General features: G+C 41.0%; 1 protein-coding gene and 1 long non-coding RNA gene across 2 annotated transcripts; both read right to left on the bottom strand.

Annotated features, from left to right (window-relative positions):
• Positions 1-611: 611 nt before the first annotated feature.
• Positions 612-6,353, bottom strand: LOC144738506 (uncharacterized). Its single transcript, XR_013589276.1, has 3 exons — positions 6,195-6,353; positions 1,563-1,658; positions 612-1,430 (listed from the first exon to the last, which is right to left on the bottom strand). It is a non-coding gene; the product is annotated as an uncharacterized LOC144738506 (long non-coding RNA).
• A 142-nt stretch (positions 6,354-6,495) lies between these two features.
• Positions 6,496-13,957, bottom strand: LOC144738511 (uncharacterized). Its single transcript, XM_078621524.1, has 3 exons — positions 13,581-13,957; positions 11,036-11,153; positions 6,496-7,575 (listed from the first exon to the last, which is right to left on the bottom strand). Exons 2-3 carry the CDS (start codon positions 11,144-11,146, stop codon positions 6,496-6,498), a joined length of 1,191 nt encoding a protein of 396 aa, XP_078477650.1. The 5' UTR covers positions 11,147-11,153; positions 13,581-13,957.
• Between the last annotated feature and the right edge of the window lie 1,500 nt (positions 13,958-15,457).

Genomic DNA, 15,457 nt, shown 5'->3' on the forward strand with positions numbered 1-15,457 from the left:
GCAACGGATTGCAGTGGTGCTTGTGATTGCCTTCACAGGAACTGAAGGATGGTAAATGGTTGACGACCTAAGGAACTGGTGTCGGCGAAAGTGACAAACTAAAACACGCCCGTGCATGCAGCCAGCCCTTGAACACTGGAACCCAACACATCACAATGCTGCCGCCCCCACTTTCAGCAGTTTATTAATACTTTGATAACAAATATACAATGCCAGCATACACACTGTAAAAAAGAAAAAGTTAGTTCAACTCAAATTTTCAAGGCAACCGACTGCACAGAATTTTTGAGTTGAAGATATCAACTTAATTTTTTAAGTTTTGAAGAACAACAATTATTAAGTTGCGTCAGCTAAGTTAGTTCAACTCAAATTTTCAAGGTAACCGACTGCACAGAATTTTTGAGTTGAAGATATCAACTTAATTTTTTAAGTTTTGAAGAACAACAATTATTAAGTTGCGTCAGCTAAGTTTTTCAAGTTCGTACAACTAAGTTTTTTTAGTTCAAGTTACTGGAACTTTTAAGTCTGTAAAAGCTTACTATTTTGAGTTTAAATTACCCCCCCCCCCCACACACACACACACACTAAATCATCCACTGACAGTAAAACTGTTAATTTATGCATGTTTATTTGAACGACTTTGGCACAGCTTTACAATTCCATAATGACATCAGTATGGGCATTGGGCAATGTAAACGAGTTATACCCAAAGCAAATACATCTTTTTTTTTACTTTCCGACTCTTGTTGAGACCTTACAAATAATGCAATATTGTCAAAGATGACCGATAAACAGTTGTATAGTGCCTAAGTATTAATTCAGAAATGTGTAAATCCCCAGCTGAAAAAGCCAAATTGTCTAAACGTTCTGAATTATCTGAACTTTGAAATTAGCCAAAAATGCAAACACGCAGGCTATAACAGTAATTGTGAAACACAGCTTGCTTCTACTGAGAAACAATCAATATTCTCGTGACAGTTATATGACAGCTACAAATAACAGATTTTTTTTTAGTCAAAATAAAAGAACAACATAAAAACTATAAGGTGGTCCATGTGAAGACTTACAAAATATCCAAACATAAATGAACAAACATGATAAAATAAATCTTCCCCATGGAAAATGAATCACTGGTTTAACAGCTTGGTCTTGAAGCTCCGGACACGCTGTGAGCAATTGGTGGACATTTCCATGAAAATGTGCTGGATAGTTTCACAGGTATACTTGATGTCTTTTGGGAACTCCATGTTAAGGGCATAAAGCAAGCCAAAAAGATACGCAAGCGCAGTCGGGGTGTCTGGGATGTCTTTCAGGACAATGGTTTCCTCCAACACAAGGGCAATATTAATGACTGTGTCGTCATCATCATCAAGCACTGTGAGGACCCCCATCTTGATGCCTTTCACCTGTTTGTCATCTGCATCAGTTGCCTGACAAAACAAAAACACCACTGAAATAATGTCCTGTAGAAAACTAGTCAATAAAGAGTGATGTCTATTTGTGTATGGCCTCTTTGCTATACAACACTACTAAAAGCTGAAGGTCTTCCAAGCTGCACTCACCAGGCATCTAGAGAAAAGCTTCTCAGTATTCTCCCGCAGAAATATGGGAAGACCTTCCACAGCTGCCTGTCTGCGATGACTTGTGATGTCAGATGTCTGTTTTGGAAGAATATAAAAACAAACAAATACTTTTGTTTAGCTCTGTGAAATGTACTCCTGTATGTGCACTTGGTTCCATTTGTATTCCCATCTCTACAATTGTGCATGTAGGCAGATAAAATAATTGCAGGCTCTGTTAGTTTGTTAGTGTTTATTTTTGTCTTTTAAGGATAAGTTCACTATTTTGCACTTTGAGCCCTTGCACTTTTATCTTGGCTGAAATAGAGTGTTTGACGAACACTCAACGAACACCACTAACCAATCGGTGAGTTGCACATCTTTGAAAACGAACGTTTAGGGTTGATTTAAAGACAGGTTTGTGAATGCATGTAGCTAGCCATTCTGAAGCATGGCAGGGCCGATTCTAAATCAGCCAAAAGCTCAAGACTGGACCAATAGTCAAAATTCGGGTGTCAAACACTATTTCATCAACCCACAGAGGAGGCTCAAAGTGCAAAACCGTGAACGTATCCTTTAAATATTACTGTATTAAATAGACAATCAAGATGGAACTCGCTCACCAATGTAGCTGATGCAAAAAAATTATTAAGTTATATTCCATCAAAAGTGCAGAGTGCTAGCTTGGTAGTTCCTTCTTGATTAATGGTTTAAATATTAGTGGACAAACTGAAGAAAAGGGTAACACTTTACAATAAGGTTCATTTATTAAACATTATTTAATGTATTAACTAACATGAACTATACATTTGTTATAGTATTTAATAATCTTTGTTAATGTTAGTTAATATGAATAATCTTTGTTAATGTTAGTTATCTGACAGGCACTATTTTAATTTACTTCACCGAGTGTTAACATCCACAGTGTTTAACAGTAATCTCTTCATTGTTCTTTGATCACCGCTCGCCACGTTTCCATTCATTGTGTTGAGCACTACGTGATGTCTTTGATCACCGCTCGCCCTCCGTCCCGGCGCGTCTCCATTTATTGTGTTGAGCACTGCGTGCAGTCTTTGATCGCCGCTCGCCCTCCGTCCCGACACGTCTCCATTCATTGTGTTGAGCACTGCGTGCAGTCTTTGATCACCGCTCCTCCTCCCTCCCGATACGTTTCCATTCATTGGCTACCACAGCCTGATAAGCTCTCCCCCCCCTCTCCACCTCCCTTCAACTTGCTTATAAGGGATTACATCTTGAATCATTGCTTCACTTGATGCAGCTAATTCGGCTGTGACGGTCCCACCTGATGACGGAGACTTGTGTTGCCTCCGAAACGTCGTGAATTTTATTTTGTTTTGTTTTATTTTACTTTCATTAATTTTAATGTTTTTACCTACGTGACTTTACCGAAAAAACCTGAGAATATGAATCATTGCAGTCACGAAAGCTTCAAATCTAGAATTAATGCCCTCTACGGGGAGGAATTCCACCTATCTGTTAGAGTTTTTAACAGACAACGAGACAAGAAGTCACAGCTTCTCGAGACGCTGGCCTTCCTCAAGAGATGCCGCGATAACAAGGTAATACCCATCGCTTTCACACTCACATCCGCTGCTGTGTCCTCACCGAACTCCAAACAGATCTTATTTAAAGCTAGCCTATCACTAATCTCGGAGAGAATAAGGTTACTCCGATCTGAACTCGATAATTTAGACAAGACTCTCTTACAAACACATCTAATGTTAACACAAAAAATGTCACCTTCTGATTGGAACCACGTTGATAACATGACTTCTGCTTCTGCTGACTCAATGTCAGCCAAATGCAAAGCTAACCTGATTTCTAAATTCAACCTCCTATCTAAAAAGAAACCAGAGCCACACATCGCAAAGCTGGATGTTAACAAGACCGTGATTAATCAGAGTAACATTCCAATTTCTGACAATCTAAAAACGGTACTGGCCAAAGGACTAAATTTCGCCGTCACCCCTAAATATATACCAGTAGAGGATATGATTTCTCAGATTGATGTAGCCCTCAGAGGCATAGGACACATCCATGCGGATGTAGCAAGAGCTGAAATAGCTACTATTCTTAAGAATGCTAAGAAACCCACTAGTAACATCAGCAAAAACGAACGCTCTGAACTCGCGAATTTAAAAAAGAGAGATGATATAGTCATCCTCTCGGCAGACAAGGGCAATGCCACGGTCATCATGGATAAAGATTCATACAACAACAAATCCTGGACCTGCTTAATGATGGGAGTTACTCCAAAATTAAAAACGATCCCACTAAAAGCCTAACGACAAAAACCAACAGTATCATCACGAGTTCGACTTCCCTAATCGAACCAAGCAAACGTCCCTCTCTAAAACCATCGGCGGCAAGACCTCCCAGACTCTATGGTCTTCCCAAAATCCATAAAGAAGGCACCCCGCTACGACCCATCGTGTCGACGATAAACTCTCCGACGTACAAACTAGCCCGTTTTCTATCAGATACTCTGCTCCCCTTCACAGGCAAGACCTCTTCGGCAGTACTCAACTCAACCCAATTAGTCTCTATGGTTAAGGACATGGTACTATCTCCTGATGACATCCTCGTCAGCTTTGATGTAGTATCTTTGTTTACCAAAGTCCCAGTACCGGACACCCTAACAATAATTGAGGACTTAGTCCAACATGGATTGAATTCTGATGTACCTGCGCTGGTTAGGCATTGCCTCACCAACACCTATTTTACCTGGAATGGCACCTTCTACAAACAGAATGAGGGTACCCCTATGGGCTCCCCCTTGTCACCAGTTATAGCCAACATGTTCATGGAAAAGTTTGAATCAGACGCCATCCAGACATCCACCCTGCGTCCTTCCCTGTGGAAGAGATATGTGGATGACACTTTTGTCATCTGGCCACATGGCCTCCCAGCATTGAACCACTTCTTGGACCACATCAATTCTAGACACCCATCTATCAGATTCACCATGGAAGTGGAGAAAGACGGTAAACTACCATTCTTGGATATTCTGTTTAAGAGGAGGCTTGACGGATCCTTGGGACATTCTGTCTACAGGAAAGCCACCCACACAAATTCCTACTTGAAACCGGATTCCCACCACCACCCATCTCAAAAGAATTCTCTCATCAAAACGCTATACCACAGAGCCCATGGCATTTCTGACCAACACCACCTGACTGATGAATTAAGACATGTACATCGGGCCCTCAGGATGAACGGATACTCTGACCGCACTATCCGCCAAGCTGTCTCTCCCACCACACAGAAACAACCACATGAAACTCTGACCAAAACTATCACGTTACCATACATAGCAGGCGTGACCAAAAAGATCTCCAAAATTCTAAACAAACATAAGATCCAAGTCCGATTCAGTACAGTGCATAAAATCCGTGATCTGATTCCATCTGTGAAGGATGTCGTTCCTGACTTACAGTATCCTGGAGTCTACAAATTGAGTTGCATTTGTGGTGATTGCTACATTGGAGAAACAAAACGTCATGTTGCTGATCGTGTCCGCGAGCACAAGTCAGATCTGAAACACGGCAGAACTGATTCTTCGGCCGTTGCCGATCATTGCTACAACTCGGCGGGCTCTCATGAAATTGTCTTTTCCGAGACCAAGGTTCTCTGCAAACCTCCGGGCTACCATCAAAGGTTTGTACACGAAGCCATACAAATATACAAACACAGACATAATTTCAACCGTGATGATGGGTACAAACTCAGTAATCACTGGAAAGATGTTATTAACCACGCAAAAAAGACTTAATTACACTTTTTGGACCATCTTATCTGACAGGCACTATTTTAATTTACTTCACCGAGTGTTAACATCCACAGTGTTTAACAGTAATCTCTTCATTGTTCTTTGATCACCGCTCGCCACGTTTCCATTCATTGTGTTGAGCACTACGTGATGTCTTTGATCACCGCTCGCCCTCCGTCCCGGCGCGTCTCCATTTATTGTGTTGAGCACTGCGTGCAGTCTTTGATCGCCGCTCGCCCTCCGTCCCGACACGTCTCCATTCATTGTGTTGAGCACTGCGTGCAGTCTTTGATCACCGCTCCTCCTCCCTCCCGATACGTTTCCATTCATTGGCTACCACAGCCTGATAAGCTCTCCCCCCCCCTCTCCACCTCCCTTCAACTTGCTTATAAGGGATTACATCTTGAATCATTGCTTCACTTGATGCAGCTAATTCGGCTGTGACGGTCCCACCTGATGACGGAGACTTGTGTTGCCTCCGAAACGTCGTGAATTTTATTTTGTTTTGTTTTATTTTACTTTCATTAATTTTAATGTTTTTACCTACGTGACTTTACCGAAAAAACCTGAGAATATGAATCATTGCAGTCACGAAAGCTTCAAATCTAGAATGAATAAAGCTGTTCATTGTTTGTTCATGTTAGTTCACAGTGCATTAACTCATGTTAATAAGATTTTAATAAAGTATTAGTAAATGTCGAAATTAACATTAACAAAGATGAATAAATGCTGTATAAGTGCAGTTCATTATTAGTTAATGTTAACTAATGTAGTTAACTAATGTTAACTAACGAACCAAATTGTAAAGTGTTACCAAGAAAGGGCCTTGTAGTAAATATAACAACCTGTTTGTCAAGCATTTCCAAAAGGGTTTCCATCTCTCGACTAAAGGCGCACTTCCTGGCACGATACAATTTCAGCAGACGAGGGGTCAACATCTCAAGGGCAGCTTTAAATGTTCCCATCAGGTCCTTGGTGGTCACACGAGTGAACTCTTGACAAATCTGAATTAAACAAATGCAATACAAATACAACAAGCTGATAGTGTGATTTCATTGTTATAATTAAGACTGCAAACTCAAAGCCATAATACAAATTAACCTACATACACTATCATGGAAAAAACATAACACAAATGCACCAAGTTCAAGAAAAAAAAAGATTCCTTACCAGTTCTTCTAGAAATAGACCGGGCCACCTCTCCAGAACCTCTGAGACCATGGGCTCCATCTCTACAATCTCCATTCTCCTAAGGGAGAATGTGATGTCCATCTTCTGTTTGATGAACTCCATGTCCTTGTTTTTCTTCTTCATGGCTTCAACCAGGGAAGACCTCAGGTCTTCCAAGTCATCCTGGGTGTAGCTTTCAGGATGATCTGGTACATGGTTGACCTCACCTCGTTTTGGTTTTTTCAAGGAAAACCTTCCCTCCGGACCACCATCCCCATCATCATCATCTCTTCTTTGCCTGTTGACACCATGATCATCCGCCTCCTCCCTTCTTGATCTCCTGTTGACACCAACCTCATTACATCCAGCTTGACGTAGTTTTGATCTGTAGTTCCCCATCTTGTACTTTATGCTGGTTGTCCATCCCGCATATCCAGTACCACCACCAGGCTCTTTGAGGCAGGGATGTTTGTTGACAAGTTCAGCAGCAACAGAATCAAACTCATGTTTTTCAGGGTAGGCTTTCACAGAAAATATTTCTTGTGCCAACTTGTCCAGAATCTCTTTTTTCACATCTCTGGTTACATGTAAACCCTTCCCTAATAATTCAAACGTGTCATTCCCCTTGCGGAGTATCAGTTCCACATCATATGAGAATTCTGGTACTGGGAACGGAGTGGGCCACTGTGAAACATTCCTCCTATATGTCCGCACAACTGAAGATAAGCTGTGGATTGAGCCTGGAGATCCAATGATGGCTGTGTCAAGGGAAGAGATGGAGGATGACCGAGTTGGTGTTGGAGGTGGTGGTGATGGCATGTCCTCATTGCTCCACAGAATATGCAAGACAGCCTTTTCTGAAGGTAACTCTGCTATGTCAATCAGGTTGCAAACTGCCTGGCCAAAGTCTGAGTCTTCATACTGTATACAGAATTCACCCACAAGTTCAAGTTTTTGACGCAGTTCATTGTACAGTTCCTCTAAAGTTTCAGGAGCTTTGGTCAGCCGAATCTTACGGACGAGTTTGGGATTTATGTGGACCAGAAGCAACAAAGCCTGTGAGGACAAAAGAAGAACAGATATTTGCATGACACTTTAAACTGAAGCCATATACAGTCATGGCCAAAAGTATTGGCACACCTCAAGAATTGTTGGTTTTTAAGCAAAATTCGCAAACTTTTGAAGGTTTTTTGATAAAATAACCAAACCAGGATATTTTCAATAGCTCAACACAACTGAAACAACAATTGGTTTCCCCAAATGTAACAGAATATATCACCAAAATACTGTGGAAAGTGAATACTGCATGGTCGAAAGTATTGGCACCCTTCACAACAAGTGTCTTTTGCCGTGATAAAAGCACACTTTTCAGTGTTAAAATCCAGTGCTAAGGTTATGGGTAGTCAGACGTCAGCTGTGGTAGCACTCCTGAGAAATATCAGCCCATTTCTAACGGACAAAAATCTCCAGTTTACTTACTATACATCTGTTGGTTTATATGGACAGTATAAGGTTTTCTTCAAGTAGAATCGACTTTATTATCCTTTAGAAATGGGCTTATACTTCTCAGGAATGCTACCACAGCTGATGTCTGACTATCCATAACCTTAGCTGTGGATTTTAACAATGAAAAGTGTGCTTGTATCACAGCAAAAGACGGTTATTTTGAGTGCCAATACTTTTGACCATGCAGTATTCACTTCCCGCAGTATTTTGGTGATATTTTGTGTTGAATTTGAGGAAACCAATTTTTGTTGTTTCAGTTCTGTTGAGCTATTGAAAATATCCTGGTTTGGTTATTACATTAAAAACACCTTCAAAAGTTTGTGAGTTTTGCTCGAAAACCAACACATCCGGAGGGGTACCAATACTTTTGGCCATGACTGTACCTTGAAGACTTAAAATCAAGTCATTAACACATGACAAAATTATGAAAACATACAAACAGAAAGGTGCTTACCATTTCAATTTACTGCAGTAGCCAAGCCCTTGGGGTCACCATCAAAGTTCTACCAACTTGGTATGCAGCCAATGGGTGGTAATCGTTCAAAGTCTCTGGATCCAGGATCTCTACATCTGAGTGACAGTTATCAATAAGTTGGTAAGACCGATAATGTTCCATGTACCAAGATGATAATCTTGCGGTGACAAAATACACTTTACACCACTTGTCCACCAATATGTGTAGTATTCTAAAGAATTCTGGCAGTCCACTGCATTCACCCGCAGACACTATCATGTCCCTCACATACTGGGTCCCATACAAATGTACTTCTTTAGCAAGAGACACATCATCTTCATTTGGGTACTTCTTTTCTAGTCCTGTCCTGAGCTTTTCATCTAAAGATAATATTTTCACTCTATCTACACTACCAACATGCAATTTTGGCTTGAACAATTGCTGTGTGTAAAGAAGATATGCCATGAGGTGTTGATGCTTAGTGGAAAGGGTGAGTAGTACATTCTTAAAACAGTGAGCATCATTGATTGCCTGTTTGAAAAAACTATGCTTAGACTCAAATCTAAACGTCCACAGATCCACTAATGGCCCAAAGCACCGTGTGAGATGCACATAGTGATCAATGAAGTGATGCTTTGGTTTCAACTTAAATTCAGGAAAGGTGTCAGTGAGTAACTGGCGATGGTCAGACAATTTATTCCCCAAGTAACATAATGTTCCCTCTGATAACGTAGTAGACACCGTAATCTCCACAATCTCTTTAAGGTCCATTAAAATTTCCCATGACTGCTCTTGTTCAGGTATATAGTTCCCGATCAAGAGAGGTAGCAAACGTAAAAGTGCCCAGTTTTCATGTCCGTTACCGTTTACCTTTCCAGATACAAGGCTTGTCTTTGTAATTGCATGTGGCTTGTTGACCAAATCAGAGAATTTGTATGGAAACTGTTTTATGCGGTTATTCAGTCCATCGAATGTAATGAAACCTTTTCTAATCAATTCTTTTAAACACAAACTTAATTCCGCTGCGACAACACCTTCAAATAGATCATGCAAAAGATCAGGGGGAAATCCAGTAACTGGGTGGAAGAAAGACAACTTACTTAAAGCACAGGATGATTTAACACCATTCACACATGGCTTAGGCTTATCACTCAACTTGAGTTGTTCCACAAAAGAATCGTGTTGCGTAGCAGTTCTCAGTGGAAAGTTCCTTGGCTCACAATTTCCAATTTGGTCTCGACTGATGCAACAAAATCTGCAGAATTTTTCGACATTTAAAGCTTCCTGAAAACCTGCTAAGCTATGTGCACCAAGGTTATCAGCACAGACACAGAACACTGTTCCCTTTACAAATGTATCTAGAGTCTCAATATACACTCCTATCTTTTCAAGATATCCAAGATCCTTAATCAAAGGATAAAGAAAGGCATCATACCCAAATTGTCTGACATCGACAGTTTTTCCAAGACAAGCCAGTTGAATTAGGGGGAGAGTAGAGCGAAACTTGCTTGGTAAATTCAACAAAATCCAATAGACAGCAGTAATTTTATGGATTTTTTTTGAGGACCCCAAAGGATTACATAGTTCCAGGTCATCTATGTAAAGTCCTATAGAGATACTTGCATCTTGCACACCCAGAAGACCATTGTCTTTGTAGTACTGTCCGTCTCGAAAAGAGCAAAATTTACCTGGGTTGTCCCCTTGACTAAACACCAACTTCTCCACAAAATCTGGCTGTCTCAACAAAGTCCCAAGAACCTGGAGGATTGAAACATAAACAAATGTTTGTTTATGGGTTATTTTATATGTATACTCAGTAGGCTGAATTACAGGGAACTTATCTTTAAAAAAAAGATTTCTCCTGTGATCAGTGGCCAATGCACCCTTTCCTTGAGTGCTTACAATTAATGGATTTGTTTCCAAGACAGCATCATTAATCTTATGGAGAACGCTATCATCTAATTCAATGCCGTGTTCTGCAAGCACTGCTTTGATACCTGGTTGCGAGTGGGATTTTGAAAGATGTAAAATATCATTAAACCCCTCAACTATTTTCTGTACAGCGTGTCTACTAACATGTAATTCAGTTTGCATACGTAGAAAAAATCCAGCAGCCCTGTGTTCAAGAGTCTCAGCATCTACATACTCCTCCTTTTCTTGGACATCTGAATTTCCAGAACTACCTGGAAGTGTATCTTCCTCACTACAGATACCTAATGGTTGGTCAGAGGAATCTGTCTCAATGGACACAGGTTCATTTTCTAAGTCTGCTCTTAAACAGGTTCTGATATCACCATGCTTGTGTTTCCTACTTTTGTGTGAACTAAAAGTCTTTAGATTGTTTGTTTTAAAACTACATCTCAAGAAGGGGCAACACACAGTCTCATGTTTTTTTAAATGGCGTCCAAGGTGTTTGAAGAAAGACTGTTGCGTGCAGATTTCCCGGAATTCACATAGATTACAAAAAAAGGTGAATTTATCATGTATTTTGGCTGTCCTAAAATGTGATCTGGTCAAATGTGACTTTAAGGCGCCAGGTGTTTTAAAAGTACATACACAGTCACCGTAAACACACGGCCAGTAAGCTCCTCTACCGTGCCTGAGCCGATGGTGCCTAAGCAGACGTTCTTGACTGGCACTGGCAAAGCTGCAGAAGCGACACTTCATAGAAAACCTAGCACAAAAATAAGAGGAGAAAATTAACACAGTGACATACTTCGCAACCGTTCACATTAATGCTGTTGAGCTTCAGGGCTAAAACACACAAAGGTAGGGCTGGGTATTGTTCAAAATTATTCGATCCGGTGCCAATTTCGATACCTCAGTTTCGATACCGGTTCCTAGCGATACTTTTTTCGATACCAATTTTATGAAATCCATTTTAAAAAGATTACATAACTAGGGATGGGAACCGAGAACCAATTCTTCTTCAGAACCGGTGCCCAGTGAATCAATTCCTTGGAACCGTTAGCATGCCTGCTTAACAATTCCGCGTATCGGTTCCGCTCGTTGCAAATGTGTCATGATGTCACACACGCGCTGCATTGTTTTGATTAAGAACGTGGCAAACATGGCAGAGGCAGAAGTTCGACGCAGAAGTATAATGAGGCCTTTAACGGGACGCCATGTTGCTTTCCGACAAGCCATCGCGTGCTATCTCACACACATTCATACACTCACTCACTCTCATGCGCACACACACACACTTGCGCGCGCACACACACTCTCTCGCGCTCACTCACTCACACACGCGCACACATACACACTCACTCACTAGTGCTCACGCACACACTCTCGCTCACTCACTAGCGCACACACACTCTCTCGCGCTCACTCACTCACACACAAACGCACACATGCTCACTCACACACACACTCACTTTGAGAAGTAGCTCACCTATACTTTTAGATTTGTTCTGAGGTTGCTACACATAATTTGTGTATACAGTATGTGCTCTGTCTTCTGATCAGATATTAAAGCGAGTTAATACAAACAAACACATTTGTACTTATTCCCTCACCCAATGAGAATCGATAAGGAATCGGATCGATAAGCAATCGTTAAATCCTTATCAATTCCCATCCCTATACATAACACATTACCTCAGAAAAACTTTGGTTTTATTTTTTTAGTTTGACTCATGCTCCTTAGCCAGTGCACAAAGGAACACATTTTTTTTATAAAGAGCTCATGCTCACCAAAACTGATTTTTAAAAAATAAAAAAATACAGTAAAACTTAATATTGTGAAATAGTATTACAATTTAAAATATTATTTTAATATATTTCAAAATGTAATTTACTCCTGTGATATCAAAGCTGAATTTTCAAAATCATTACTTCAGTGTCAAATGACCCTTCAGAAATATGACAACAGTTTGCTGCTTAATATTTTGGAAACTATGATAATTTTTTTCATGATTATTTGATGAATAAAAAATTCAAAAAAGATTTATTTAAAAACGAAATATTTTGTAACATTACACGTTGTAATGTCACCCTTTGATAACTTTAATGCATCCTTACAGAAAACAAATTCTGACAAACCAACACATTTTTGAACGACAGTGTGTAACGTTACATTCAGTAGGTTATTTATTGAAATATAAACACTGGAGTGATCAACAAGGTATCTCTTCATTTACCAGTCGAAGACGGAGCAACTTTCTGCTCTTATGTTTACTCCGTGCACTGTCAAGGTCTTCATCATATTTGTCGTGGTACCGGTCTTTGCAGCAATTATTTTAATGCGAATACTGAATCGCGCGCTGTTGGCATCGAGCCTGGAGAAATGTACCCACACTTTTGATCGACTTTTCCACATCTTTAAGGTATTATGTGTGTGTGCTCGCGTCTCATATGAATATGTGCGCGGAGAGTTTGTGTGTGTGTGCTTGCGTCGTCTCATATAAGTATGCGTGTGAAAAGTTGTGGGTGCGCGCGCGCGTCTCATAATATGAGTGTGCGTGAGCGACTTTATGTGTGTCGTTGTGCATTTCATATGTATTTGTTTGAGCACTGACGTTGACGAGTTAACTCCTTAGGTAACGTTATCGAATTCTGGAACTGGAACCGAACCACATGTCATTTTTAGATAAAGTTACTCGATAGTATCGAGGCAATTCGGTCGGTAACGTTACCTAAAAAGTATCGAACTCGGCAACTTACCCAGCCCTACACAAAGGTCGCATGCTAGAAGCTATATAAATCTAGTTAACCGTATCAAACCGAAGTTTTGTATCAAAGTTTTAGCACGTTAGTTCTACCTTGATCACGAGCAGCAATGTGAACTGTTACCGCCGGTGCTTCGGTTTCAGGTCAATGAGCAAAGCAGACGTGCATAAAACAATGCCATATCATTCATCGAGAATAACAAACATAACGGCAACACAAATCTTTCAATTAATATGTGGACAAGAATTATATTGAGCTTAGCTGTTCAAAATAAGCTACGTTAGCTTCTAACCAATTAACGTTAGCAAGTGTGGGATTTTGTATTGCCATTAACGCCTCGCCTGGTTATGATTTATCGATTTTGTTTCGCGCAATGAAATGTAATACAAATACCAAATGCATATACATATTCATATGATTAGCTTACCTGTTAGAATGAATGTTGTTTATCTTCGGCCAAGAAGTCAGAGAAATTTACCGCTGGCATCGTGACAAAATGGCGGACGCAAACTTTCAAACTGTCGAAGAGAGCTCCTGGCAAAATCCTTGGAAACCCCGTGGCAGCCGGTTGCCATGACAAATTTCAAATGAGCATGCGCAGATAAGTTGACCTCACTTTAACTGGGTGTCAACTACAACTTAAAAATAAAATCAACTCAATTTATAAAGTAAGATGAACTTTTACTCAGAAACGTCTGAAAGTGAGTTCAAGTGGCTTACAACAGATAGTTCAAGTTCCAACTAGCAATTTTATTGTCAGTGAATGCAAAAATCTTAGTAAGGTGAACAATTTTGAGTTGTCATTTTTACAGTGCAGATATCCCCCATTACAATCCCTGAGTAGTAACACAGTGGTGGTGGTGGTGCGAGTTATACATCGTAGAGGATCTGCAGACATTGACCTCCTTTGTCTCGCGTGTTTGTCCCTTTGTCCTACTCCTTGTGATGGAGCGACTTTCTTCCAGGCTCACGAGACATTCGTTATCTCAATGAGCTCACATCTGATCAATGAAGCATTGATATTATCTTGTGTTACTCTACATTCTTACGTGTAGCCGTTATAAATATATTTCAAATGTAGTTGTTTATTTTGGTTGTAAGGAATCTAACCCACTGCAAAAGTTGTCGCTGCAAAGTAATTCGTAGCGAGTTAGAAAAGAGACATTCCAGCGATGTTAACTTGATCTACCATAACTATGTTAACCTGCATAACCTCTAGAAGTGATTCGGCCAAAACACACACTTGAAATTCACGTGAAGAATTACAATCCAGAAAATAAACATAATTAGCTAAAGTTGCCTGTGCACAAATTATAAAACATGCAATATGTTAAAATCCTTAAATCACAACACATGCCAGGTGAGTACTTTACCCAGAGTTTTGACTACACCTGCAGGTGAGTCCCTCCTTTACCCAGAGCCCCGAGTACACCTGCAGGTGAGCGCCCTGAGTACACCACCTGTAGGCAAGTTCCTCCTTTACCCAGATTGCGCCACAAGCGAGTACACCACCTGCAGGTGAGTCCCTCACTCATACGGCTCCGATCAGTTCAAGGGCACCAAGCACAGAGTGATAAAGAGCAAGGCACACACCTATACAAGGGCGCAGCTTAATCGGACGGCTTGCAGAGGTCCCAGTAAGGTTTACTGTAAGGTTTACTGGGACCTCTGCAATTGTCACACGCCCATTGGAGGTAAGCACTAATATATTCATATTCCCGTACATATGTTAAACGTATCCGTGTATATCCCTAAATTAGCAGTAAAATAAAAAAAATACAAAACCCATCATGGGCCACTCGTCATGTCGGCTGACAATGACGGCCAATGACACGGGCAGCAGGCACGCTCTTACACTCAGCACGATTCCGCATCGCCCCGACGGCCCCATGCACACAGACAGACGTGGCCCGCACGGTGCTGCAGCTGTGGCATGAGGGACGAGCCCTCAGAGGGCGCCTGCGGTCCGAGGTGACGATTGGTGGTGCTGCTACAACCATGGCCAGAGCCATGAGCTCCTGTTCTGCACCACTCGTACATCCGCTGGCACTGGCTTGGCGCAGTGAGGTAAAGTCTCACGAGTGTGCTCTGCAGTGTAGAGGGTAACGCTGGTACCAATAATGTACTTGTTTTGAGAGGTGAGCTTTGCACAAATTTAGTTTTGGTTGACTGGCTGCTGGGTTATTGTGGCATGTTGGCCGAGCACCTTGTCTGGTCTACAGTCGCTGGTCACGAGAACTTCCCAGTAGAATACAATGTTGGCCAGGTTTCCCTCTAATCATAATAATCCTGTAAACTCCGACA

Source organism: Lampetra planeri, unplaced genomic scaffold, assembly GCF_965212315.1.
Source record: "Lampetra planeri unplaced genomic scaffold, kcLamPlan1.2.h2 scaffold_103, whole genome shotgun sequence".
Classification (NCBI taxonomy): domain Eukaryota; kingdom Metazoa; phylum Chordata; class Hyperoartia; order Petromyzontiformes; family Petromyzontidae; genus Lampetra; species Lampetra planeri.